Consider the following 27,722-nt stretch of genomic DNA (forward strand, 5'->3'; position numbering starts at 1 on the left):
CCCGTGCTCCATCCGGTAAACCATACAGAGAAGAAAGTCTGGGACTGGGAGACAGGAGCTTGGCTCTGCCACTGGCCTGCTGTGTGACCCTGGGCAAATCATTTAACATCTCTATGCCTCCGTTTCCTCATCTGAAAACGGAGCGGGGCAATGGAGTGGTTAAATAGCTATTTTTCTCCCCCTTAGACTGTGACCCCAGGGTGAGAGAGAGAGAAATCTGACTCTATCGTTCCTAGCACATAGAAAGCACTTAAATACCACAATTATCTTATTGTTATTAAGAGGTGAGGAGAACAGATAGCACCCCCGTTTTACAAATGAAGAAGCTGGAGCCCGGAGAGGTTAGCTTTGGGAAGCTGCATCCTCACAGGCCTGGGGACCAGAAACAATGATCACTCAGAATCAGAGACGGGAAGCCTGGATGTTTCAGGACTCTACCACCCCCTCGGTTCACCACAACCTTGTCTTCCTCTCCCATCACCTCCCATCCCCAGCCTTGCACCACATCAGCTTGCTCCCATCCAACCCATCCCCACCCCTCCTTCCCAGTCCCCCACACCATAACCCCATCAATATGTGGTGGTGGAACCCCAAACCTGGCACTATCATGGGGAAACTCCCCTTCGTCCTCAACGTCTTCCTTGCCCTGACAGAGACCTGTCTGCCCTGTCACTCTCTGCCAAGGGGACCTCACTTTCTCCTACTCTAACAGGGAAAGGGGGAGGAGTCTGCCAGCTCCTCGCTCTCCAAATGCTGCTTTTGCACCATCCCGCCCCCTCCATCCTTCAGCTTGCCTTCCTTTGAAGTCCACATCATCTACCTCTACCGGCCACCCTAATTACTAATTGCCATCGTGTACCATCCACGGCCCGGAGAGCGCTTCCTTCACTCCTGTCCTCGTAACACAGGGCACTGATGGTGGAAATCCAAACACCGGGCCAACTTCGACCACTTCAAATTCATCCTGACCTGCCCAAACTCTGCCCTCTCTTCTGCTCAGCATCACTGTTTATCCTCCCTCCTCGAGTCTCATTTCCATTACCCCCACCAACTATTCCAGGCCTTTCATTCCCTCCTGGAACTCACACGCCCCCATTCCCCCCACCCCCACCCCGACTTTCACTCCTGATGACTTTGCCAACAATTTTGTTAACAATCAAATCCATCAGGTAGGAGCTCCTCAAAGTACCCTCCCACTCAACATCCACTCTCTCATCCTTGACCATCACCCGAGAAATCTCTCATCTGATTTCAAAATCTTCCCCCTTCCCCCGCGCCTCCAACCCCATCCCCCCACACTTTCTCCTCTCCCTGTCCACCACCTTCATCCCCTTCCCCTCTGTCTTCAAACATGCCCGTGTCTCCCTTATCCTGATTACTGATTGGTTCAGTGACTCGCCCAAGGTCACAGAGGGAGGCCAGTGGCAGAGCTGTGACTGAAAACCAGGTCTCCTGACTCTCAATCCCATACTCTATCCATTAGGCCATGCTGCCTTGTGAGAGAAAGTTCTATTAAAAAAAATATTTAGGACCTTTATAACACTCAGGCCTTTTTTTAACCCTCTCACCATTGGAGCTTTTTTCTTTTCTGGCAGATTAGCTTGTGAGGAAATGGCTCTGGTTACCAAAAACACCATTACATTTCTTCAAAAGATTTCTGGCTTGGAGCTCTGCTTGATATCGTATACCTCATTTCCACATTTTAGAAACTGATAAATCTCACTTCCTCCCACCCCCGAGAAAGGTGAAGCTAAATTAGCTTCAGGGTCACAGCCTTGGATCCTGCTAATCAGCTTTTCTGGTAAGACAGCAACCACCTTTAGCCTCATAGGCAAGTTTGTAAAAGGGAGAGATGAATGACTTTCTCTGTTTTTTTCAGCCCTGCTGCATTCAGCAGTTCTCAAAGAAAACTTTGTTTCTTTCATTCTGTCTCTCCTAACTCACTATTCCTGTGGCTGCACTGAAATCGTGGCAGTTTTTGGAAACTATTTGCTAAAAATCTTATTAGAACATTACATCATCTCCCTCCCCCTCCACCCCCCGCCCCCCGTCCCAACACACACACGTATTCAGTGCACAGGGTGGAAGGCAGTGGAGAACAGCAAAGTGGTAAAGCAACGGGGTATGAGTATGTGTGTGTATGTATATATGCATATAATCTCAGATTCCACAATTTAACAATAGTGTTTTTGATGATGCCACTAATAATAACAACAATGAATAATAATGATTGTGGTATTTCTTAAGCACTTACTGTGTGCCAGGCAGTGTGCCAAGCACTAGGGTAGATAGAAGGTAATTGGATTGGACACAGTCCATGTCCCACATAGCGCTCACCACCTTCATCCCCATTTTACAGATGAGGGAACTGAAGCACAGAGAAGTGAGTTAACTTGCCCAAGGATCCACAACAGACAAGTGGCAGAGCTGGGATTAGAGCCCAGATCCTCCTGACTCCCAGGCCCGTGCTCTATCCTCTAAGCCATGGGAAGCAGCGTGGCTCAGTGGAAAGAGCCTTGGCTTTGGAGTCAGAGGTCGTGGGTTCGACTCCTGGCTCTGCCACTTGTCAGCTGTGTGACTGTGGCAAGTCACTTAACTTCTCTATGCCTCAGTTACCTCATCTGTAAAATGGGGATTAATTGTGAGTCTCACGTGGGACAACCTGATTACCCTGTATCTACCCCAGTGCTTAGAACAGTGCTCTGCACATAGTAAGCACTTAACAAATACCAACATTATTATTATTATGCTGCTTCTCTGTCACTACCGATGATGAGATCCTCTCTGTGTGCCCTGCCCTCTGGCTGAACAGACTGATACACTAAGGACGATTTCACATTGTGGGCATGTCTGCTGCCCACTTTACTTAACCCATAGAAGGCCTGTGTTTTGGAGCCCACCTCTTAGCAACAGGCTCTTCACATAGCCTTTGCTTCAAGGAGGGTTAGAAGTTAGCATGCCTCACTTTGAAAAGACAAAGGCTAGGAGGGGGCAGGATTGAAAAGGCCAAGCGTGCCTTAACCATCCTTACCACCCCGTGCATAATCACAAAGACTGTCTCCTGTTGTAATGATGTGTTCCCAATTGTAGGACCTGGCTCTGTTTTCAGTTTGGCCTCTTGGTCTGCTCCTTTCAAGATAACAATAATAATAATGTTGGTATTTGTTAAGCGCTATGTGCAGAGCACTGTTCTAAGCGCTGGGGGAGATACAGGATGATCAGGTTGTCCCACGTGGGGCTCACAGTTTTAATCCCCATTTTACAGATGAGGGAACTGAGGCACAGAGAAGTTAAGTGACTTGCCCACAGTCACACAGCTGACAAGTGGCAGAGCCGGGATTAGAACCCACTTCCTCTGACTCCCTAGCCCGGGATCTTTCCACTAAGCCACGCTGCTTCTCATTTTGAAGAGCAACCCCAGAATTTGAAGAGCTCGAAGATTTTGAGCAACCCCAGAATTTGGTCCCCAAATCCCGCCGCCCCAGGACAAGAAGGGTCACATCAACGCTTGGAAATGGCAGTTTTAAGACAAACAGAAGTGAACACCTTGCCGCAGCAGACGGTAAGTAAATGGAATGTGTTACCACAAAAATATCCATAGGTTGGAGAACAGTTTGGATAAGTTCACGGACGAGAAGTCCACGTTGGGTTTCTACAGGGAAAGTTAGGTTGTTAGATGGTCTGTCCTGAACCATGAGGCTAGATGCATCCTAATGCTGTTGTTGGAGACAGAGCAGTGACCGGTGTTCTGGCCTAGTAATGGTATTTCTCATGCTCTTGTATTCATGTCACATTGCTGCCGCTACTCCGTCAATCTCCCCAACGTTATGTCGGCCTTGAGATTCTACGTCTGCCTCTATTTCTACCTGACTTAAGTACTGCTGTCTCTGTCAGAGCAATGCCTTTCCTACTAGTTAGTCTTTTAGTGCTTTTTTCTTTCTTGGAGGAGTAGGATCCACTCTGGATTATTTCAGAGTTTGACCTGCCAGATCACCAAGAAGTAGAACAAATAGGTGGGGGGGGGGGGTAAAGAGAGAGATTGAGGGGGAAGGGGGATTACCACATTCATTTAGGCTAAGTGGCCCCCATCCCCACCACAACAGACTTGCAGTGATGGCTCCAAAACACACGACTCCAGCCTACAATACGATCTCCCCTTGATTTTCATCGCTTCACCTGCTGGCCCTGGATCTATAGCCTCGACTACAATGTCACTGGGGTCAAGCCGCCAGGTCTGTTTGTCTATCATCTGCCCCTTTGCTCTTGTTTTCAGAGACTCAGTTTGGGATCCCAGCTTCTTGATGGAGATCCATTTCCAGCAGATCTGTCTGGAAGATTTCCATTTCCATGGCTATGGTCAGGCGCTCCAAGAGGGCAGTTCTTTCCATCTCATCAAGCTCCTCCTCCGTCATCTGTGGCACCTCAACCCTCCCTCGACCTTGCTGCAGATCCTCACCAGCTGCTTCCTTAGATCTGCCTTCTTTTCCCAGGGCTGCCTGCTCAGGGGACACTTCATAACTGTAGCCTCCAAGAGATGCAACATGAGGACTCTCTTCTTCTGGCTGCTTCTCGCTCTGGAGCTGGTTTCCTTTGAACTCCTGCCACGTGGGAGAAAGTCCAGTTCCGGGGTTCCTCGCTGCAGACGAACACTGGTCTTGCAATCCTGCAGTCTTTCGTTTCTTTTCTTGGTCCTTGAGGTTGTTTATCTGAGTTATGCCCCCAGTTCCTGTCACAGGTGATAGTCAAAGTTGTTCAATACGATCTTGCCCCTTTTCAGTTCCCTCCAACCACCCTCTTTCTAACCCCAGAAATGCCTAGTTCCACCATCTCCCTCTCAGAAATTTTTTCCACGGTCGATTAGACTGTAAGCCCGTCAAACGGCAGGGACTGTCTCTATCTGTTGCCGACTTGTTCATCCCAAGCGCTTAGTACAGTGCTCTGCACATAGTAAGCGCTCAATAAATACTATTGAATGAAATGTCCGTTAGCTGAAGAGGTTCATGGAAGTAGGTTAGGGATGAGTCAGGTACTGGAAGAATTAGGGATGTTAGATGGTTCTTTCCTCACCCTGAGGATGGATATCTACAGGGCCACCAGCACACGCTTCCCCAAGCATCCTGGTGCCACTGTTGGAGACAGAGTCCTGGTCTACTGGATAGGCCGTAGAGTTAAACCGGGAGGGTATTGCTTATGTTCTTATGCCCCACGTTACATCTCATCATTATTGTTATTATCATCAATAATAATACCTTTCAGAAGGTCTTGCAGTGTACAAAGTACTCCACTAACCTCAGAGTAAGTAGAAAAAAATCGATCAATCCGGATGGGTCTCCAACCTCTGCTCACAATCTAAATGGGCGCGGATACACCAGGGACCACAGCAGCCAGACCACAATCCTCCTCCCACTCGAAGCCCTCCTAACAAGCCACCTCCTCCAGGAGGCCTTCCCTGACTAACCCCCACTTCCTCACAGTCAGCACTCATGACTTATTCATTTATTTATTTATTCCTTTCCGGCTTCCTTTTGCTGTTGCCAGTTGGATCCATGTTTTCTCTTTTGTTCCCATCGACTGCATAATAATAATAATGATGGTATTGTGTTAAGCGCTTACTATGTGACAAGCACTGTTCTAAACGCTGGGGTAGATACAAGGTGATCAAGTTGTCCCACGTGGGGCTCACAGTCGATCCCCATTTTCCAGATGAGGCAACTGAGGCACAGAGAAATTAAGTGACTTGCCCAAAGTCACACAACTGACAAGTGGCGGAGCCGGGATTAGAACCCATGACCTCTGACTCTCAAGCCCGTGCTCTTTCCACTAAGCCACGCTGCATGTAATCTGTGCCTGCCTGCCTCCATTGTACTGTAAAGTCCTCAGGGGCAGAGACCCGATCTTCTAATCTTTTACTGAAGGCTCCCAAAGCCTAGTACACTGCTCTGCGTACAGTAGGGACACTACAGGCAAGTCTCAATCCACAAGGACTGAGAATTCACGCAGAGGAATCGATTCTAGTGCTAGTGGCTTGTGTAGCTGCCCCCTTGCACTCTCTGGTCCTTGTCAGTCATGTTCCTCCTGGGGCTTGGAGGTGGGGGGCAACTTGCCAATGGACAGGCAAGGCTGCAGTACACTGGAAGGACATGTGCTGTCTTGGCCCATGTGAGCCGCCTCCGGGCAGAGTCAGGACTAGAACCCAGGTCTGCTGAACCCCAGAGCCTAGCTCTTTTCCCTGGACCACGATGAGGATGACAATGACCACCTCCTCTCAGATGGGTTGGCGATGTTGACTCTCAGAACCCAGACGGACTCCACGGTCTTGAGTGGGGACAGGGCTCACAATAGGGGAAGATGGGGGGGGGGCTGTCACCTGTTTCAGTCTGGCTCCACGGAACTGCCTCGCAGGTCAGGCTGTTCGCATTCCCCAGGTCCCCGTACAGTATTGGCCTGTTCCAACCCGAAGCCACTTTCAGACCTAAAAAGAGAGAGGACTGCCTTGAGACAAGAGTTGGGAAGAATATACTGACTGTGGTGACAGGTTTTGTCCGCCTTCCTGCTGTAGCTGATCTAGCAGATACCTGATCGATACACCCTGTGGAAACACCGTCTCGTCCTTTTCCATTTCTCCCACGGGATAGTAGCTTATTGTGAGAAGATTCTAACAGTCACGGGAACTGATGCTGACGTTCTGAAAGACTCGTTGGCTCACTGGGAGACAGAATGGGCTACGGGTAAGAGCACAGTCTGGGAGTCCAGACACCTGAGTTCCAGTCCCAACTCTGCTGTGTGACCTATATCTCTTTACCTCTCTGGGCCTTAGTTACCTCACCTGTAAAATCCCAACCTCCCTCGACTTCACAGGAATGGTGGGAGGATAAAATGAGATCACTAAAATGCTAAACTGCTCTACAGATTTGCAGTATCATTCTAAGTCCTCTTTCTTCCCTCCCCTTCCTTTCCCAATGCAAATCAAACCTTTTACGGCTTAAGTGGCAAGTGGCGACTAGGATCAGAATGCTGAGTGGCAGCATCAGGTGTTTAAGTAAGACAGGAAGGAAGGAAGAACTGGCTATGAAGAGTGAGATTTCACCCCTGGAATCTTGAGCTCATTCCACAGTTGGGAGTGGTAACACGAGGACCGGCGTGATTGTTGACCACATCCCGGCTGCTCACCTCTGCCGACTCTTCGCTGCAGAACACCCAGAACCAAATCCTCATAAATGGTCTTGACACTGATAACGTTGCTGTAATCGGCAAATATGTACTTCTCATACTTCGGTAGTTCCTAATCATGAATCAGCAGGGGATTTGAATGAGTTTCAGGAGAATGTGCAATCAGCATTTTCATTGTTGGCAAGTGTCTTAGGAGAACGGCAATCCCTCCCCAAAGCAGCCCGAGTCTGAAACAACTCTTGGTGCTCTAACAGAGCATCCACTTTTTTTTCCATAAAGTTAGTAGTCTCTCGGGGGAGGTTATATCCCTCTAGACTCTAAGCTCATTGTGGGCAGGGAACGTGTCTACCAACTCTGTTGTACTGTACTCTCCCAAGCGCTTAATACAGTGCTCTGGATGCAGTAAGCACTCAATAAATACCACTGATTATAGTCACAGGTTCCAGCACTGTGGGGACTTGGGGAGTCAGGGTCCCTCTGAGTTCCCAGCTGTGGAGGTCAAGAACTCAATCAATCAGTGGTATTTATTGAGAGCTTACTGTGGGCCGAGCACTGTACTGTGAGTTTGGGAGAGTACAAGAGTTAATAGACATGATCCCCGCCTGCCTTCAAAACCTTCCTAAAATCCCACCTCCCCCAGGAGTCTTTCTTCAGTGAATCACCACCTCGCTTAGTCAGGTCATCCCATTGGCCATGTTTAACACTCACATGCCTCTCAATTCATTTATTCATTTTTTGCTTACTTTAGCCATTACCAATTATATCTTTGCACTTACTCTTGTTCCTATTGCATGTATACTGTGTGTGTCTGCCTGGCTCCCCCATTAGACTGCAAAGTCTTTGAAGGTAGGGACTGTCTTCTGCTGTTACTGAATGCTCCTAAACGTCTAGTACAGTAGGTGTCCAGTACATTTTCTCTGCACCCAATGGGTACTACTAAGTACTACCTAGGAGAATGAGGAGGAGGAGAAGGAGAAATGGTAGAAAAGAGCAGGAAAGAAGTCAGTCAGCAATGAGCTACTCTCCACTGGCTCTTGGCGTGTGGGATGGTTAGTGGGTATAAAGCAGTGCGGCCTGGTAGAAAGAGCACAGCCCTGGGACTCAGGAGACTTGACTTCTAATCCCGGTTCCACCATTTGCCTGCTGTGTGACCTTGGGCAAGTCACGTAACTTCTCTGCACCTCAGTTTCCTCTTCTGTAGAAATGGGGATTCAAGACCCCAGTTAGACCGTGAGGCCAATGTGGGACAGGCACTATGTCCAATTTTCTTATATCGTATCTAAGTAAGCACTTAAATGTCATTAACTGAGAAGCAGCATGGTCTAGTGGAAATCGCTCAGACCTGGGAGTCAGAGGACCTGCGTTCTAATTCAGGCTCCTCCACTTGCCTGCTTGGGACCTTGAGCAAGTCACTTAATTGTTCTGTGCCCAGGTTTCCACATCTGTAAAATCGGGATGAAATACCTGGTCTTCCCTCCTACTTAGACTGTGAGCCCCAGGTGGGACAGGGACTGTGTCCAACCTGATTATCTTGTAACTACCTCAGCACTTTGTATAGTCCTTAGCACATAATGTTTAATGAACACCACAAGTACTGTTATTATTATTGTTACTATTATGTTAATTCCCAGGAGATGTCTCCTTGGCTTCATGCTCACCAATTTACAGCTTGTCTCCAGGCTCCTAAGCAGGAAGGGAGAAAAAATTTGGATCACCCATTCCTCAACAAACTGCTTCTGGGCAAAACTGCTGTCAGAGTCAAACTTCTGAAAAACAGCCAAGGGATAGACCATCAGGATGGTGTTTTATACACACAAACACACACCCACCCCCACACCATCCATCACCCCACCCCCTTCTTATTACCTTCAACACCCGACCTTTCACCTTCTCCAGGACCTGAGTGACCTGGCTTCTGTTGATTGCTGAATTCAGATGCCGATCTGAGAGCTGCTGGAATGTGTAGACTGAATTTTCCAGCAGCTACAAATGGAAGAGCCACTGAGATTTGATGAAGTTTCTTGAGCTCCCTCTCTCTCTCTCTCTTTCCACTAGCCCATCTCTGGAGGGTGCCTTCCCCTGCTGCCACCCTAAACTTCCTTCCCCAATCACAGTACCTGCTGCATGAGATCCTGAGCCCCGAGGACCAAGCTCGTTGTGCCGCAGAAGCCAAATCTCTCCTTGAAGCCCTGCAGACTGCTCCAGTAGAGCTCTGCCTTCTTGTAGCATGGCCGCATCAGCACGGAATCCCAGGGCATCGCCGATAGTGAACAAATCTAAGGCAAGATCAACAGGGGGAAGTGATCCGAATCCTTCTCCTCCACCAGGCCATCTCCCGCCTCAAGAACCCTATCACCAGGAAAATATCTTTGCCTGGAGCCCAGAGAAATTTCCAGCCCCGCCTGACTGTTGGGCTGCAAAAGCCAAATCTCTCCTTGAAGTCCTATACGCTGCTCCCATAGAGTTCAGCCTTCGTGCAGGGGCACTGACAGGGCAATCACGGTTCCCCAAATCCAACTCCATCAGGATAAGGGTGGTACCCTGGTCTATTGGATAGAGCATGGGCCTGGGAGTCAGAGCTTCTGGGTTCTAATCCTGTCTCTGCCACTTGTCTGTTATGTGACCTTGGGCAAGTCACTTCACTTCTCTGGGCCTCAGTTACCTCATCTGTAAAATGGAGATTAAGACTGTGAGCCCCACGTGGGACATGAACTGGGTCCAACCTGATTACCTTGTATCTACCCCAGTGTTTAGTTCAGTGCCTGGCACATAGTACACGCTTAACAAATACCCTAAAAAACAAAAAAGTTCCAGGATTTAAACAATTCCTAATCTGGCGGGGCGATGCACATGGAATTAGTTCTCATAGAGTACAGTTCAATGCACACAGTGGACGCTCAAGACATATTCCCATGGCTTCAATTACCACCTCTATGAGGATGACTCGCAAATCTACCTCACTAGCCCTGACCTCTCGCCTTCCCTGCAATCTCGCATCTCACCCTCCAGATCATCTCTACTTGGAAGTCCCGCCGATACCTCAAGCTCAGTATGTCCAAAAGAAAATTCATCTTTCCTTCCCAGATCCTCTAAATAATGATGGTGGTATTTATCAAGCTCTATGTCCCAAACACTGCACTAAGCTGAAGTAGATCAGACACGGTCCCTGTCCCACATGGGGTTCGCAGTCTAAGGGGGAGGGAGAACAGGTATTTTATCCCCTTTTACAGATGAGGCAACTGAGGCCCAGAGAAGTTAAGTGACTTGCCCAAGGTCACATATGGACACGTGGCAGAGCCGGGACTAGAATCTAGGTGCCCTCACTCCCAATTCTGTGCTCTTTCCACTAGGCAAGACAGTCTTCCCATCACAGTTGACCACACTATTATCCTCTCTGCCTTTCAAAGCATTATCCTTGACTCCTCCCTTTCTTTTAACCCCCATATTCAGTCAAATTCTGTCAACTCTTCCTCCACAACCTTTCCAGGATCCGTCCTTTCTTCTCCATCCAACGGCCTCCTCGCTGGTCCAAGTACTTGTCATATTTAACCATTAAACTATTACATCAGCCTCCTCGCAGACCTCCCCACCCCAATCCATACTTCCCTCAGCTGCCCGCTTCATTTTCCTTAAATGCTCTGCACACACTTGTCAGCTGTGTGACTGTGGGCAAGTCACTTAACTTCTCTGTGCCTCAGTTACCTCATCTGTAAAATGGGGATTAAGACTGTGAGCCCCACGTGGGACAACCTGATTCCCGTGTCTACCCCAGCGCTGAGAACAGTGCCCTGCACATAGTAAGCGCTTAAATACCAACATTATTATTATTATATCTCCCTATTAATCAAAAACCTCCAGTGGTTGCCTCATACTCTTTCCATCAAGCAGAAACTCCTTTACGGCACTCAATCATCTCTCTCTTAGTAATCCAATTTCTAAGATCTCCCACTATACCCCAGCTCATACTCTTCGTTCCTCTCAAGCTAACCTACCCACTATGTCTCCTTCTCATTTCTCCCATTGCTAACCTCTTGCTCACATCCTCCTCCTAGCTGGAACTTCCTTCCGCTTCTTATCCAACAGACTCCTTGCTCTTCCGTCTTCAAAGCCCTTCTGAAATTTCACCTCTTCCACGAGGCCTTTCCTGATCAATTTCCCCACATCCCCCTAATTGCCTCTTCAGCCCTCCTGTGCCACATTCAAGTACTCTCAGTCCCTGAAGTCCTTATGTACGCATCTTATGTGCACCCTATTATTTCTTCCTATCTGTAACTTGGGTGTCTGTATCCTTTGCAAGACTGTAAGCTCCTTGAGGGCAGGGATCAGGTTTATTAATTCTCTTCTCTCCCAAGTGCTTAATACAATCCTCCACACATAGTAGGGGCTCAACAACTGCTATTGATGGACTGAATGGTCTTCAACCTCTCCTCTGGCTCCTTCCCCTTGCCTCCAAATAACCCCTAGTCAGAGTTCTGTTGTTCATACATTCCAGCACCCTGTTGGGTTGGGTTTTTTTTTAATGCTGACCCAACATTGTTGACTTATTCAGTTTCTTTTGATTATGATCTCCCCAAGTTTTTTCAGCTTTATTGTTCTTGTGTCTAGCCTATTCCCCCATTCTGGGGGTGGGATGATGGAAGTAGCTTCTTTTTGTTTCCTAAATGTATTGCCACATCCTTGACTCTACTGAAGTCCTCGCTGTCTTCATAGGACCCGTCGCCTAATTTGTCTAGGGAATTTTGAATGGCATTCCTGTCCTCCAAAGAGATGAAAACTTGACCCAATTCATTCATTCGAACGTATTTACTGAGTGCTTACTGTGCACAGAGCACTGTACTTCAACATCGCTTCCTAATTTGACGAACCTACTCTCAATTCCAGTTGATAAAAATGCCAAATTTATTCAAGACTGGACTCTCCCAAAGGCTGGAAATTATTCCACCACATCCCAGTTAGCACTCTTAATCGATTCTGTGAAAAACAGAGTGTTAAGCCAAAGAGCACTGTACAAAGTAGAGTTCCCAAGGTAAATAATCTTAGGTGAATTAATGTTTGCAATATCCAAAAAAATTGACCAAAAACAACATACACATATTTTAAAATGGTAATAAAATCACAATAAGTATAGAGGATTTCCCCCCCGGTGGTGAGTTTGTATCCATGAGTGGATAATTACATGATCAGCTAGTAATGTAAATATGTACTGATAATTAAAAAAAATTGAATTTGATTTTTTATGGCTACATATGTAAATGTGTAACTTTCAAAGTATAACCTTTCGCAACCTATTCAGCAAAAAGGCAATTTGTGCTAACAGGCTACAGATGTCTTATTGTTCAGTGCTAATGCTAAATTGAAACAAATTTTTAATAGCTCTATTCAAGTCAGTCAAAATACTTCAAAGGTTGAAGACCAGAGGAAGGGAGAGGTTTTTGTGCCAAGATTAATGTGGGGGTGAGAGAGTGCTGAAAAAAAAAAATACCAGTACTAAAATTCAATAGAGAAGCAGTATTGTCTAGTGGATAAAGCACAGGCCTGGGAGTCAAAAGGATATGGGTTGTAATCCCGGCTCCACCACTTGTCTGCAGTGTGACCTTGGGCAATTCACTTACCTTCTCTGTGCCACAGTTACCTCATCTATAAAATGGGGAATGAGACTGTAAACTCTATGTGGAACAGGGACTGGGTCCAACCTGATTAGCCTATATCTACCCCAGCACTTAGTACAGTCCCTGGCTCATAGTAAGCACTTAAATACCGTTAAAAAAAAATAGCACTACTGGCAAAGAGTGTTTCTCAGAAACAGGGACAAGCTCTTTCTGAAGTATCAGGAACAATACCCGTGTCACTTTCGGGGATTAGCATTGTCTGTCAATACACCTCCTCTAACTCAAAGTGTTGTGCCCCCGAAAAACCCCATGTTAAGGACAATTTGTGCTGCAGTACTCATTTGTTCTGCACACGCACAGGCGTGCATTCAAACAAGCCATTTCTTCCAATGCCTTCGCACGCCATAACCCACCAGACTTGTGTTGCCAGACAAATGTCCCCTAATTTCCCTATGATGTTCTAGCCAAACATGAAGTGGAATCACAAATTATGACAGAAACAAGTACACTGTGCTATGTAATTGTCCCTTCAGGGTGCCCACGGAGGATTAACTCTTGGATTGTAAGGACGACTCTGCCTGTCATTACTGTGCTCTGTTAGACCTAAGCAGGGCCCAGTCCCAAGCCCTGCCCCGAGAGACCTCTCGACTACTTCTTCAGGAAGAGGAAGAAGCCAGGTTAAGAGCCAGGTCGAAGGAGGTGTGTATGTAGTTGTTGGGACCTGAAAAACAATGCTTGTGCCTTTCTGGAGCAGAGCCACTGGGTGACAAGCTGAACTTTTCCTCCTAAGTTTTTGCAGCCATTGAAAAAGCAGAACAAAGATGTGACATCTGGTAAAAAAAAAAATTTTTAAAAAACTCTTCACTTCCCTCAGCCTTCATTTCCTCCTCCTGAGGCTCAGTTCATGGTTCCCCCAATTGATTTCTTGTAATTTGTTCTCTAGACCCTAATTCTCTGAATCCCAGTCTTCAGAGTGCTAGCAGAAGCACCATTTCACTGCCTGAAATGTCTTCCCCGCTGCAAGCAATAACCTCAAAAATGAGGCACACCCAGTCGCCTGTCTGCACCAGGACATGAACCCTAATATATTTGGAAAGACTGAGCTAAGACTCCACCCTTTGAGTCTCAAAAGATAAATACCGAGGCTTCTAGAGTGGGTGATCATAGAAGACTGTCCCATCCTGTGGTGGTCTAGCTACACCTCTGAGAGCTAATATTGTGCCTCTCCATCAATCAATGGTATTTATTGAGACCTTATTTTGTGCAGAGCATTGGAGGGAGTGTTTGGGGGCGGGGGAAGTGGTCAACAGACAGTAGACGTGAGTCTTGCCCTTGAGGAGCTCACCATCTAGCACTGGTGTCTCTGGGATATGTAAACCATCAGATCTGAACCGTACCGGAAAACCGCATGGCCACCCCTGGGACCAGCCTGATCCTCAGATGACAGCCGACGGGATGGGAGAGAGAGAGAGGAGAGAGAGAAAGAGAGAGGCCGGCGGGCCGCCCCCGGCTTCCAGACCACCCCCACCCTAGAGAGGGAAGGAGACAGGTGAAAGGGGATGTCCCCTGACCTGATGACATCACTGCAGCAGCCAAACTGGTGCCGGTTTGGGAACTGGGGTAACCTGGGGTATGGAACACCCGTGGACCCTAGGCTGGGTGGCAGGAGGGTTTGTGGGGAAACTGAGGCAATCCCTGAGCCCAGGGCTAAGGCTCAGAGACAGAGAAATAACTTGGAAAGATTTGGGGAACCCCAGATCCTAGCTCAGGGAGAACTTTGCAGATGGTAGCTGGATTGGCTTGAAAGTACTTCATCACCTTGCCCTCTCCTACCGCACCTCACTACCCTCCTACTACAACCCAGCCCCTACTTTTTGCTCCTCTAAAGCTAACCTTCTCATTGTGCCTTGATCTCATCTGTCTCGCCACCGACCCCTCGCCCACATTCCGCTTCTGGCTTGGAATGTCCTCCCTACTCAAATCTGACAGACGATGACTCTTCCCCCTTCAAAGTCTTATTGAAGGCCCATCTCCTCCAAGAGGCTTTCCCTGACTAAGCCCTCCTTTCCCCTTCTCTACGTCGCTCTTTCTCCCTTTATCCGTTCCCCCTCCCAGCCCCACAGCACTTATCTATAATTTTTTTTATTTGTATTGGTATCTGTCTCCCCCTCTAGATTGAAAACTCGCCGTGGGCAGGGAATGTATCTGTTTCATTGTCCTCTCCCAAGCACTTAGTACAGTGCTCTGCATACAGTCAGCACTCAATAAATACAATTGAATGATTGCATTTTATAATTGCCTCACATAATGATGGTGGTGATCTACCTGAGTAATCTTGGGGATGTCCATCTGGGAAGCATTTCACCCAGGACTATATAAAACCGAGATTACCTTGAGATTACAGGGGACTCTGACAGTTTGAGGCTAGGGAAATGAATTCCTGGTTCTTGCAGCCCGTAGCAAGCCTCAGCACAGTGTCGGTGAGCTGTCGGGGGGTGGGTGGAGGGAAATTTAGCCCCCAGATCTAGAGCTTTGGGCCTGAACTGCCACACAGAGTAGCAGCGGAAGAGGCAACTCTACTCCCAAACCACCACTTACCTCCTCTTTCAACACTCTGACAGAGTGAACATTTTGCAAGTTTCTGAGCAGTTGGTCTATCCGCCTGGTGAAAATCAGGCGCACCATGCACATCCCGGTGCTAATGGGGCTCAGCAATTTATCCCCAATCCCTCCCAGCATGGGATCCACCTCCCGGCAGCAGCACCCATCAGCTGGGCCACGCACCATCCCTGAAACCACGAGAAACCACACAGTCAGACAAGCACCTCCGCGTCGAACAGAAACTCCGGTAAATGTGTCTATCAACTCCGTTACACAGTACTCTTCTAAGCATTTAGTACAGTGCTCTGCCCCCAGTAAGCACTCAAGACAATTAATTGATTGATTCCCCATTAGTGTCGATTTTTTCAAGTACGAAAACAACTATATTTAGTCTCTGAGCACCACATATGCTTCCTGGTCTGCCGGTCCTATTGTCTTCACCCACTTTTTTTCGGGTATCTGTTAGACGCTTACTATGTTGCCAGGCACTGTACGAAGCGCTGGGGTAGATAATCAGGTTGGACACAGCCCCTGCCCCACAGAGGGCTCACAGTCTTAATCCCCATTTTAAAGATGAGGTCACTGAGGCACGGGGAAGCGAAGTGACTTCCCCACACAGCGTTCACACAGCAGATGTGTGAACATCTGGGCCTTTCTCCAGAGGGCTGGGCTGGGTCCCGACAGGAGGAGTATCTCAGCCTTCGGGCAGCATTTCCAGGAAGTGGTTGGGCTACCAGCTTCCTGTTGTCCCCAGCCCCTCCCTCCTTCTGCCCCCTCCTTCCTTCCGCCCTCCCCCCCTCCCCCCAGGGTGATAGGGGGCTTTGCTGGCAGCATTGTGTTAAGGGCTTACAGCATGTCGAGACGAAGCCCGACGATACTTCTTGAGGGCAGGGATCGTATTTACCAACTCTACTGAACTGTATTTCTCCCAAGCACTTAGAATAGTTCTCAGCACATAGTAAGTGCTCAAATACCAAGGATTGATGGTCCTTGGAGATGAAGGGCAAAATGCCAAACACACACACACACACACAGTCTGAGCTGCCTACAGGCCACGAGGGGAAGAATATGATGCAGGCTAATGGTCTTGGCAGTACCTGATTGAGAAGCAATGTGATCTAGTGGATAAAGCCCAGGCTTGGGAGTCAAAATGACCTGGGTTCTAATCCCGGCTCCACCACTTGCCTGCTATGTGATCTTGGGCAAGTCACTTAACTTCTCTGTGCCTCAGTTAACATCTGTAAAATGGGGATTAAGACCGTGAGCCCCATGTAGGACAGGGACTAGGTCCGACCTGATTAGTTTGTATTTACCTCAGTACTTAAAACAGTATCTGGCACAAAGTAAGTGCTTAACAAATACCATCAAAAAAATAAAAAGAGCAGAAACCAGCCCACCACCTCCCACTCACTTTGTAGCTGCTGAGCTATGTGATTCCTCAGGGCCAACATCTCACCCACATCGGGGCGAATCTTCTTTTCCAACTCTCTGTGCAGTTCCTCTTTTTCCTTCTGAAAATCTTGGAGCTCATCAGAGATCTGTGCCAGGACCAGGGTGTAAACCTCCTCCAGGAACTGGACAACCAGTGAGAATCAACAGGCACCAAGAAGAGAGAGCAAAAACGTTACACAGGCCAAACACAGTCCACTCAATCCATCAGTCGGTGGTTGGTATTTATTGAATTCAGAACACTGGACTGACACTTTGGAGCATAGAGTAATATTATGGTATTTAAGTGCTTATTTTGGGTCAAGCACTGTTCTAAGCACTGGGGAAGATGCAAGTTAATCAGGTTGGACACAGTTCCTGACCCACACGGGGCTCACATCTAAGTCTAAGTAGGAGGGAGAAAAGATATCGAATCCCCCTTTTACAGTTGAGGAAACTGAGGCACAGATAAGATATTTGCCCAAGGTCGCACGGCAACCATTCGGCAGAGCCAGGTTTAGAACCCAAGTCCTCTGACTCTTAAGCCTGTGCTCTCTCCACTAGGCCATCCTGCTTCTCTAGTAGTCGTAATAGAGATACGGTCCCTGTCTTCGAGGAGTCTACGGCCTCATGGGGTGCGTGGCGGGGATGGGTTGGACAGGCAGACGCAGATTCCATCCACACAGTGGGAACGGGAGTAAAACCATACAGGTTAAGTGATAGCAACAAAAGTAGGCAAAAATGAACAAGTAAGGGGAAGAAATAAAGTGATCTGCACAAGTGCTAAGGATGGCTGCTGGTAGAGGCGATGCCAGAGGAGGCGGGGATTAGTCAAGGAGGGCTTTCTGGAGGAAATGGCTTTCCAGGCGGGCTCTGATGCTGACGAGGGACCTGGAATTCTGTCCCCCAGCAGATCTGCCAGACCAAGCAGGGGAAAGGGCCCCGGGCAAATGAGACTTCTCCGGGCAGGACCTGAAACTTACGAAGGTCTGAGCCTGCATATCTCAAATGACAAGGAGAGTTGGGAGGGACTCACCGTCCACCTGCTGGCCAACCCCTGGAGAGGAGGTAGGTTCTGATCCTGCAGCACGGGCAGCAAATCTTCCATCAGCAGGTTAGTGAGAATCTGGGCCAAGAGGAAGCAGAAATCTTTCTGTCAGTAATAGATCCAGCTCCTTGGACGAGGCACCAGCCGGGGCCTTGGCCAGTTCAGTGTAATGATAATAATAACTGTGGTATTCGTTAAGCGCTTATTATGTGCCAAGCCCCGCACTAAGCACCGGGGTAGATACAAGCTGATCAGGTTGGACACAGTCTCTATCCCCCATGGGACTCACAGTCTTAATCCCCATTTTCTAGACGAGGTAACTGAGGCCCAGAGACGTGAAGTGACTTGCCCAAGGTCACACAGCAGACACGAGGCGGAGCCAGGATTAGAACCCGGGGTGGAAGAGACCGACCGGGGGCAGGCTTTACCAACCTCTGGCTCCGTCCCCAGGAGGAGATCATCGACTCCATAGCAGCCTTTCTCCTGCCTGTAAAACTGCACGGCGTCCAGGAAGGCCTCTACATCAAGAGATTTCCTTCTCTGCAAAACTGAACCCCAAATCCCAGTCAGTGCAACCACACACAGCCTCTGGTCATAAGCAGCTTACTCATCATCATCATCAATGGTGTTCTTGCTTTTGTTACAGTATTTAAGTACTTACTATGTGCCAGGCACTGTTCTAAGCGCTGGGGTAGATACAAGTTAATTAGGTTGGACACAGTCCCTGTCCCACCTGGGGTTCACAGTCTCACTCCCCATTTTACAGATGAGGTAAGTGAGGCACGGAGAAGTGAAGCGACTAGATCACACAACAGACAAGTAGTGGAGCCAGGATTAGAGCTGAGGTCCTTTGGCCTCCCAGGCCCATGCTCGATCCAGAGCTTACTACGTGCAGAGCACTGGGCTAAACGTTTGGGAGAGTGCAATACAACAGAGTTAGTAGACCTGTTCCCTGCCCACAAGGAGCTTATGCCAGAAGTAGAAACTAGTACTCTGTGCAAGGGCAGGGATTGCATCTTCTACCGCTAATACGTGCACCTGGTACAGTGCTCTGCACAGGGTAGACACCCAGAGAACAGCCTCTCGGGAATGTATCTACCAACTCTTTTTATAGAGTACTCTCCCAAGAGCTTAGTACAGTGCTCTGCACACAGTAAGCACTAATAATTACCTTTGATTGTCTCTTTGATTGTGAACGGGGTCAACCTTTTCCGGTCAAGGGATTTCGGTGGGTTCTCAGAGTCAATGTCACTAACCCACCTGAGAGAGCAGCAGTGGCAACATTAATTGGGCATCTACTGGGCCCAGGGCACTATACTGGGTGCTTAGGAGCATCCCACAGAAGTAGAAGGCATAATCCCTGCCCTCCTGGAGCTTACAATCCAATGGTGGAGACAGACACAGAGAGCGTACACGTGGTGGAAACGAGAGGGAAAAGAAAGAGAAGACTGAAAACAGAAAAATGTCAACAATAAATGAAGAAAGAATTGGATACGTGGAATAACCGATGACGGGGAGAAGGGTGATGGAGTCTCCTGTCAAGAACGACGGGTGAGCCTCAGTCCTGAGAGTTCTCCCATCACCCTCTAGACCGTAAGCTCACCGTGGGCAGGGAACGTGCCGACCAACTCTGTGGTACTGCACTCTCCTGAGCGCTTAGTAGGATGTTCTGCACACAGTAGGTACTTAATACATCTCATTGATTGGTTGACTGAGTCACCCAGAAGCTGCTGGGATGACTTGATCAGCGAGTGGGGTTTTAACTGAGGAATATCTCCTGAAAGAGGTGGGTTTTCAGGCAGGCTTTGAAGGTGGGAAGGGGTGCGGTCTGGCAGATTTGACAGCCAAGGGAGTTCCAGGCTGGGGGAAGGGCATAGGCAAGGGGGTAGAGCCAGGAGAATTAAGGGGGAGGTAGAGTTGGAAGGTAGGCTCGGGAGGAGTGGAGTGCAAAGCGGAAAGCAAGGGGCGAAGAAGGCAAAAAGGTGAGGCGGAAACAGCTGGAGGAAGAGTCTTGAAACTGACGGCCCCGAGACCCCGTCCACTTTAGGTCTCGCCTCAGGGGCCCCGGCCTGAAGCAATAGCTCCTTAAGAGTAGGTACCTGTGCTGCGATGTCTTATCCCCTCGCTTAGGGCACATTTCCAGCTGTGCTGGGATTCGGCCGTGGCCATGCAGAAGCAGAAGTGCTGCCGGAAGGGATGGTAGAGATAGATGGAAAATGGCATGGGCGGCTCAGTTATGGGGTCTGGGCCCCACTGGGAAGGATCTCCTGAAAAAGAAGGAGAAATTTGGGTAGTTTGATTAGCCTACGTTCTGGTGATCCTCTGAGTCACACCAATGAGGCTGATCCTGGCCTCTGAGAACCCTAAAACCAATCCCACCTTGAATGCACTACATTGTAAGCTCCTTGAGGGCAGGGATGGTGTCTTCTACCTCTGCTGTCCTCTCCCAAAGGCAGAGTGCAGTGCTCTGCACAGTAGGCACTCACCATATCCTACTGACTGACTGATAATAATAACAATATTGTGGTGTTTGTTAAGCGTTTACTATGTGCCAGGCACTGTACTAAGCACTGGGTACAAGCAAATCAGGTTGGACAAAGTCCCTGACCCACACAGGGCTCCCACCTTCATTCCCCGAAAGGGCTTTCTTGTCCGTGACCTCATTTTATCCGCACATTAGCCCTGTGAGGTAAGGAGAGGCAGGGTTTATTTCCTCAATTTTTGGATGACAGAAGAGGCACAGAGCAGTTGAGTGACTTTGCTGAGGTTCCCCAGCAGCCCACAGAGCTGGGAATGGAACCCAGGGGTCCAGACTCCCGGACTCGTTATTCAGCAGCAGACAACAGAAACTTACCTCCCAGGCCCTGGCAGACACTGTCCACCACCAAGCTGATATAGTCTCTCCCTGAGGTCACCAGGGTGTACCCAGTTAGAGCAGTGGATCCCCTGGGCTCACAACCCTTTCCCTGGCCCTAAGAAAGACAGCCAAAACAGCCCTCTCAGAGAAGGTTTTTCTTATTCAGACTTTCCGGGGTCGGGGGGCAGTTTAGAAGCCAGTGAGCCAGAGGCTAAGTCTGGGCTTCTTCCCCCGCCACTCACAACGAGCGCTACAAACTTCGCAGTCGGGCGGCAGGAATCCCACAAGGGTAAATCCATGGAGAGAGCTCTGAGGAGCTTCCAGGGAGGGGTTCGCGGGGAGACCAGAAAGTGCACGAGGAAGAATTGATCCTTGCACCTGGGGATCCACAGGCGGTGTTGGAGAGAAACCGACATTTCTCATCAGGCAGCCCCCTGGGAATCAGAAGGGTCAGGCAAGACGGCCTTCAGCTCTGGCTCCAATGAACAGGACCCAAGCCAGCACGGTTACCTCTTTACTACCAAACCATTCAAGGGAGAAGTCTTCCCGCAGAACAAAGTAGCTCTCCTTCCATTTCGAGCTGCTCCCTCCATGATAATGGATCAGGACTCCCTCGGGAAGAAGGGCCCTGGGTGGCTCTTGGATCTAGGTCAGAAGCAGAAAACCAGTCAGTCCCAGAACGGGTGGGACTCGAAGGGGTGCCCTCCCCCTCTGTGCGCTCCCCACCCCCACCCCTGACCTCCATCCCCCAAAGGGATACAGTGTTCAAACACCAAGACTGCACTGGGACACACTGCCTTTTAGGATCAGGGCCCCGAGCTATGGTTAGCTCTCGACACGGATGAGTTACTGGTTTCGCGAGCAGCTGTCGTTGAGGGCGGCACCAACGGCCCCCGAGAAACGGAGCAGAAACGGAGCCCCTGGCCCACCGCCCAGAGAGTCACGAGCCAGACATGCTCCACCAGCTCCACCTGCACATTCGGCCTCATGTCTGTTCTGGGGTAGCACAAAGTTCCACTGCCAGTGGAATTTTTGAGAGCGCAGTTGAATGCCCGGGGTTTTACTGGATGACCCCGCAGAGCAGCAGGTGCTCCGCCCCTCTGTAGCAAGACTCGAAGTTTTGCCCTGTGGCAGCCTGACCCTCCTGACTGTGCCCAGCCCATGCTGGAGGGAGAGAAACACTGGGACGCATTCATGCTCATGCAATCTTCTCTTCTGTTCTCCATTTACACTCACTCCCTCGGTGAACTCATTCGCTCTCACGGCTTTGACTACAATCTCGGCGCAGATGACACGCAGATCTACATCTCCGCCCCTGTCCTCTCCCCCTCCCTTCGGGCTCGCATCTCCTCCTGCCTCCGGGACGTCTCCACCTGGATGTCGGCCCGCCACCTAAAACTCAACATGAGCAAGACTGAGCTCTTCATCTTCCCTCCCAAACCCGGTCCTCTCCCAGACTTCTCTATCACCGTGGATGGCACGACCATCCTTCCCGTCTCTCAGGCCCGCAATCTCGGTGTCATCCTTGACTCGTCTCTCTCGTTCACCCCGCACATCCTATCCGTTACCAAGACCTGCCGGTTTCACCTTTACAATATCGTCAAGATCCGCCCTTTCCTCTCCACCCAAACGGCTACCTTACTGCTACGGGCTCTCGTTATATCCCGGCTAGACTACTGTGTCGGCCTTCTCTCTGACCTCCCTTCCTCCTCTCTCGCCCCGCTCCAGTCTATTCTTCACTCCGCTGCCCGGCTCATCTTCCTGCAGAAACGATCTGGGCATCTCACTCCCCTTCTTAGACAACTCCAGTGGTTGCCTATCAACCTCCGCTCCAAACAAAAACTCCTCACTCTAGGCTTCAAGGCTCTACATCACCTTGCCCCTTCCTACCTCTCCTCCCTTCTCTCTCTCTACCACCCACCCCGCACGCTCCGCTCCTCTGCCGCCCACCTCCTCACCGTCCCTCGGTCTCGCCCGTCCCGCCGTCGACCCCTGGGCCACGTCCTCCCGCGGTCCTGGAACGCCCTCCCTCCTCACCTCGGCCAAACTGATTCTCTTCCCCTCTTCAAAACCCTACTTAAAACTCACCTCCTCCAAGAGGCCTTCCCAGACTGAGCTCCTCTTCTCCCTCTACTCCCTCTGCCACCGCCCCTTTGCCTCTCCACAGCTAAGCCCTCTTTTCCCCCTTTCCCTCTGCTCCTCCACCTCTCCCTTCCCATCCCCACAGCACTGTACTCGTCCGCTCAACTGTATATTTTTCCATTACCCTATTTATTTGTTAATGAATTGTACACTGCCTTGATTCTATTTAGTTGCCATTGTTTTTACGAGATGTTCTTCCCCTTGACTCTATTTATTGCCATTGTTCTTCTCTTCTTGTCTGTCCGCCTCCCCCGATTAGACTGTAAGCCCGTCAAACGGCAGGGACTGTCTCTATCTGTTGCCGACTTGTTCATTCCAAGCGCTTAGTACAGTGCTCTGTACATAGTAAGCACTCAATAAATACTATTGAATGAATGAATCTCTACTGCTAACCAGGCTGTGGAGTGGCTTTTTCAATCCAGAGCCACAGCTTTTCAGCTACGGATTTAGAGAGCGGAGAAAGATTAGGTAGGAGGGGCCCTCTCCCTGGGAATCACCCTCTCAACAAGATCCAGCTGCCACAGAGTGGGGCTAGTGGCCCTCCAGGGGAAACAGCTGATCCACACTTGGGAAAGGGTTGGTGCCTCCCGCCGCCCCCAGCCACCCCTCCCCGATAAAGCCGACACTCACTTTTCTCTGCATCAGCTGCGGGCCCGGTTGGCCCTGTGGATCCAGCTCCCTGGAGATCTTTCTCAGAAAGACGGAAGCCAGGTGCCTTCGGTAATACGGCATGAAGTTCCTGGCCAGAGCAACCGTCCGGCCTACAAAGAGAAAGTAGGACAAATGTCCCAAAGAAGCGGCCAAGGAATGAAGGGGCAAAAATCCACGACCAGGCTCACGCATGGCTGTTTCACCGCTCTGGGTCGGGTATGGGCCCACACCTCTCTACTTTCTCCTGCGACACCCCAGCTAACCTCCCCGACGGTTTCTCACTCTCAACCATCTTGTCTCCCACCCACTGGACGCAGCCATCCCTCTGTTCGGAACTCCCTCCCCTTTCACCAGACCCCAGCCCTTCCCGCTTTCCAAGCCCTTCCAGAAAAATGACCTCCTCCCAGAGGCCTGCCCCCACAAACTAATACCTCACCACCCTAGTCAGTCACCCTTAGCACTTAGGTGACAATTTATTTATTCCACTTTAATCATTTTGGGCTTATTTTTGTTGGGACCAGATCTATATTTTCTCCCTTGCTCCCAGATTGTAAACTCCCTGAGGACAGGGACCATGTCTTCCACTTCTATGGATTGCCCCCAGTGCTCTGCGCCCAGTAAGCAGCCAATATGGTGTTCTGCATACTCTACGCATCAGTTACACACTAATAATGTTAGTAAGTGCTCAATAAAAACCACAATTATTATGTGCCAAGCACTGGACTAAGCGCTGGGGTGGAAACAAGTTAGTCAAGCTGGAATCAGTCCCTGTCCCGCGTAGGGCCCGCAGTCTAAGTAGGAAGGAGAACAGTCATTGAATCCCCATTTTCCAGATGAGGAAATGGAGTCCCAGAGAAGCGAAGTGACTTGCCCTTAGGTCACGCAGCAGGGAAGTCCCAGGCCCAGGCTGTTTCCACTAGGCCACGCTGCTTCTCTTTCTGTACTGGGGCACTGCACGCAGTAGGAGCCCAGTACCGGCCTCCGCACCCAGTCGGTGGCCAGTAAAGTGTTCTGCACACACCAGCCACTTGGTCCAAGGCAAGACACACAGTAAGTAAGCTTCTGTTATACTTTCCCCAGGTACTTAGCACAGTGCATTGCACTGCACCCAGTGGTAGTGGACACTGGCTATAGGGGTCTGCCCAAGATAAACAGGTCAGTCTCCCGCTCTGTTCCCCTAGCAACTCAAACGGCTTATGCCCTCGCTCTCTGGCGTTTCCCCTCTCGAAACCACAGAGCTCAAAGCGGTGAAACGCCCGGCCCGGGCCCGGGGCTGATACCCTGCAGGAACTGGAAACCCTAGCTCCGATTCAGTACCACCCCGGTTCATTTAGCCTCAGACTTTGGCACGCTGAGCCTCAGTGGGTCCAGAGCAAGTATCGGGTCGTCCCCCTCACCACCCCGCTCTGCCTGACCTTACCTCTCAGGTACCGTCGCTGTCGCTCATCTAGGAGTCGCGAACTCTGACCGCCCATACGGCTCCTCTGGCAGTTTCTTCCCCTCCGGCAGAGAGGATCCTGAAGGTTACCGAGATATTCCCCTCCTGTCTCGGAGCCACCTTCTGATCCGTAGCTGAAACGCACAAATGCGCGAACCTTTTCTTTCTGGTCCAGCAGCTGGGGACCCTGCCGCCGCTCCCCAAAATCTCTGGCTTTAATAGGCTCAGAGGAGGCTAGCTAGGAGGCTCCATCCAGCAGGTAGGCTTCAACCGGGACAGGGACCAGAGATCACGGGGACAAGACCATTTCGCCCTGCTCTTCTTTTGCGCTTTCCAGGCCTCCCATTTTAAGATCCCTAGATGGCAGAGTACACCCTCTCACCAGTCTTCACCCAAACCTTTGGCTGCAAAGAGGACGTTGTCATCGTGGGGCTCGGTTACACCGAATGCTGAGAAAGTAGCCACCCAAACAAACCCTCACCACATCTCCTCACTCACCTCCTGCACTTCTAAGTCCGCAGCTTCCTCCTCCTATGCCACCCCCATCCACAGAGACTCAGAGAAGGGAAGTCTCAGAAGCTAGGAGGACAGAATCCAGTGATGGACCGAGCAGCTCGGAATCTAGCCTGTTTGTGAAACGGAGAACTGTGCCGCGTTTGTGGTATTGACACCTCTTTAGGAAAATACCTCGCGGGCTCCACCCTGCACCTGTTTTCTTGTTTTCAGTTCCGGTTAGAAAAAACAGTTTCCAAAGACAGATGTTTCTGCAGAATATAGATTCGAGATCTTCCAGAAGGCAGTAAAAAAAAGGAGCTCTCGTGACAGGCAGAGGCAGGAAGAATTCCCCTTTATACTATAGAGAAGCAGCATGGTTTAGTGGATAGAACACAAGCCTGCGAGTCAGAAGGGCCTGGGTTCTAATCCCGGCTCTGCCACTTGTTGCGTGACCTTCAGTGAGTCGCTTCACTTCCCCGTGCCTCAGTTCCCTCATCTGTAAAATCAGGGTGAAGACCGTGAGCCTCCCGTGAGACATGGACCGTATCCAACCTGATTACCTTGTATCTACCCCAGCGCTCAGAACAGCTCCTGGCACATAGTAAGTGCTTAATAAATAACACACACAAAAGAGCTAGTTGACCTTCTACTCTTCTAGATTAGATTCCTTTAGATTGTAAATTCCACGAGGGCAGGGACCGTGTCTGCTGCTTTGATCGTACACTCCCAGGGACCTGACACAGTGTTTCGCAATAATTCACGTTCTGCACAGAGCAGGCAACCGACACAAGTACTCTGCACACGAGGAGCTCAGTACGTGATGAACCAAAGGTGGAGGGAAAAATGAGATCAAAATCTTGGAAATGTCCAGTTCAGAAAAGGGGATCTCAGATACCCGGACATGAGACCTGGCCCTTGTACACATTGGTTGGCCTCTTCTTTCCCACTGGATTTCTTCTTAGAGAATACATCCTCGTGTGGACTTTCTGAATTTGTGCTTCAAGGCTCTCCATCACCTATCAACCTTTCCGCTGTCTTCTCCCACCGGGCCCCAGCTCGCACTCCTCACACCTTCCACGCAAAACTCCTAACATCTCTCTCCCATCGCTCAAGGCTTCCCCCCCTTCCAGCCCCATCTACAACTCTTCCCCCGCTCAAATCCACCAAACCACATCCCTCCCTATCTTTAGAGTCCTGCTTAAGAAAAACCAAAACACTTCCTCCAGCAGGCCTTCCCTCACTATTCCCTACCCACCTCTGGTTGCTACATCCTTTTTCATCCACATTCATGTGCATATTGGTTTCTTGACTCCATTTCCTTACAAATTTTGTCATATTTATTTGATTACTGTTATTCTAAGTTTATGTGTGCCCTCTTGTTTCCACTGTACACATACACTCTGGCTCTGCCCGTTTCACTCTAGAGACTGCCGGCTCCTTGAGGGCAGATATCATGCCTTTCTACTGTATTCTCCCAGTGCTCTGCACTCAGTAGATGCTTAATATTACTGACAACAGTGACGATGATGGTCATCGGCCTCCACCCTCTTCTGTGCCATCTGCCACTTCTTTCCAGTCTCTCCTTCCAAGGATGCCCTGAGGGGGAACGGTTAAGGACATCCACTTTGGAAGAGTTGAGGGAAGCCACCTGGGGAGGGTCAACCACTTCGGACACAGATGTTCCGTGGAAATACCTGGGGAAGCTGGATCTTACCTCGGCGAGCGGATCCGGAAACAGGGAAAAACTGGCCCTCCGTAACTGGATTTCATTGACTGCTCTTGGGGACCTTGTTCTGCTGTGACCTTGAAGCAGCATGGCGTAGTGGATACAGCACGGGCCTGGAGGTCATAAAGTCATGGGTTCTAATCCCAGCTCTGCCATTTGTCTGCTGACCTTGGGCAAGTCATTTCCCTTCTCTGTGCCTCAGTTACCTCATCTGTAAAATAGGGATTGAGACTGTGGCACAGAGACTGTGTCCAACCCAATTTGTTTGTATCCACACCAGCGCTTAGTACAGTGCCTGGCACACAGTAAGTGCTTACATACCATCATCATTATTACCTGCTTTAAGCTCATTTGGTACCAACTGCTATTTATGGGTTTACTCTAATATTTAATAATAATAATTATGGTATCTGTTAAGTACTTACTATATGCCAAGCACTGTTCTAAGCACTGGGGTAGATACAAGGTAATCAGGATGTCCCAATTGGGGCTCTCAGTCTTAATCCCCATTTTACAGATGAGGCAACTGAGGCACAGAGAAGTGACTTGCCCAAAGC

The 27,722-nt window shown here is 49.6% G+C and overlaps 1 protein-coding gene across 3 annotated transcripts; it reads right to left on the reverse strand.

Moving 5' to 3' along the window:
* Positions 1–3,503: 3,503 nt before the first annotated feature.
* On the reverse strand, positions 3,504–27,306 carry NIBAN3 (niban apoptosis regulator 3). Of its 3 annotated transcripts, none has more exons than XM_029053237.2 (16): positions 27,154–27,306; positions 24,927–25,078; positions 23,486–23,616; positions 21,224–21,358; positions 20,711–20,828; positions 19,956–20,123; positions 18,289–18,404; positions 17,845–17,934; positions 16,792–16,954; positions 15,378–15,568; positions 9,288–9,446; positions 9,037–9,153; positions 8,829–8,936; positions 7,171–7,282; positions 6,368–6,472; positions 3,504–4,726 (listed from the first exon to the last, which is right to left on the reverse strand). In XM_029053237.2, the coding sequence occupies exons 1-16, from the start codon at positions 27,207–27,209 to the stop codon at positions 4,278–4,280; spliced, it is 2,370 nt and encodes a 789-aa protein (XP_028909070.1). In that variant the 5' UTR covers positions 27,210–27,306; the 3' UTR covers positions 3,504–4,277. The 3 variants fall into 3 exon arrangements, with proteins under 3 accessions (XP_028909070.1, XP_028909071.1, XP_028909072.1); XM_029053238.1 differs by lacking the exon at positions 27,154–27,306 and adding an exon at positions 25,443–25,805; XM_029053239.1 differs by lacking the exons at positions 23,486–23,616; positions 24,927–25,078; positions 27,154–27,306 and having other exon boundaries at positions 21,092–21,309.
* Positions 27,307–27,722: the final 416 nt, after the last annotated feature.

Source organism: Ornithorhynchus anatinus, chromosome X2, assembly GCF_004115215.2.
Source record: "Ornithorhynchus anatinus isolate Pmale09 chromosome X2, mOrnAna1.pri.v4, whole genome shotgun sequence".
Classification (NCBI taxonomy): Eukaryota; Metazoa; Chordata; class Mammalia; order Monotremata; family Ornithorhynchidae; genus Ornithorhynchus; species Ornithorhynchus anatinus.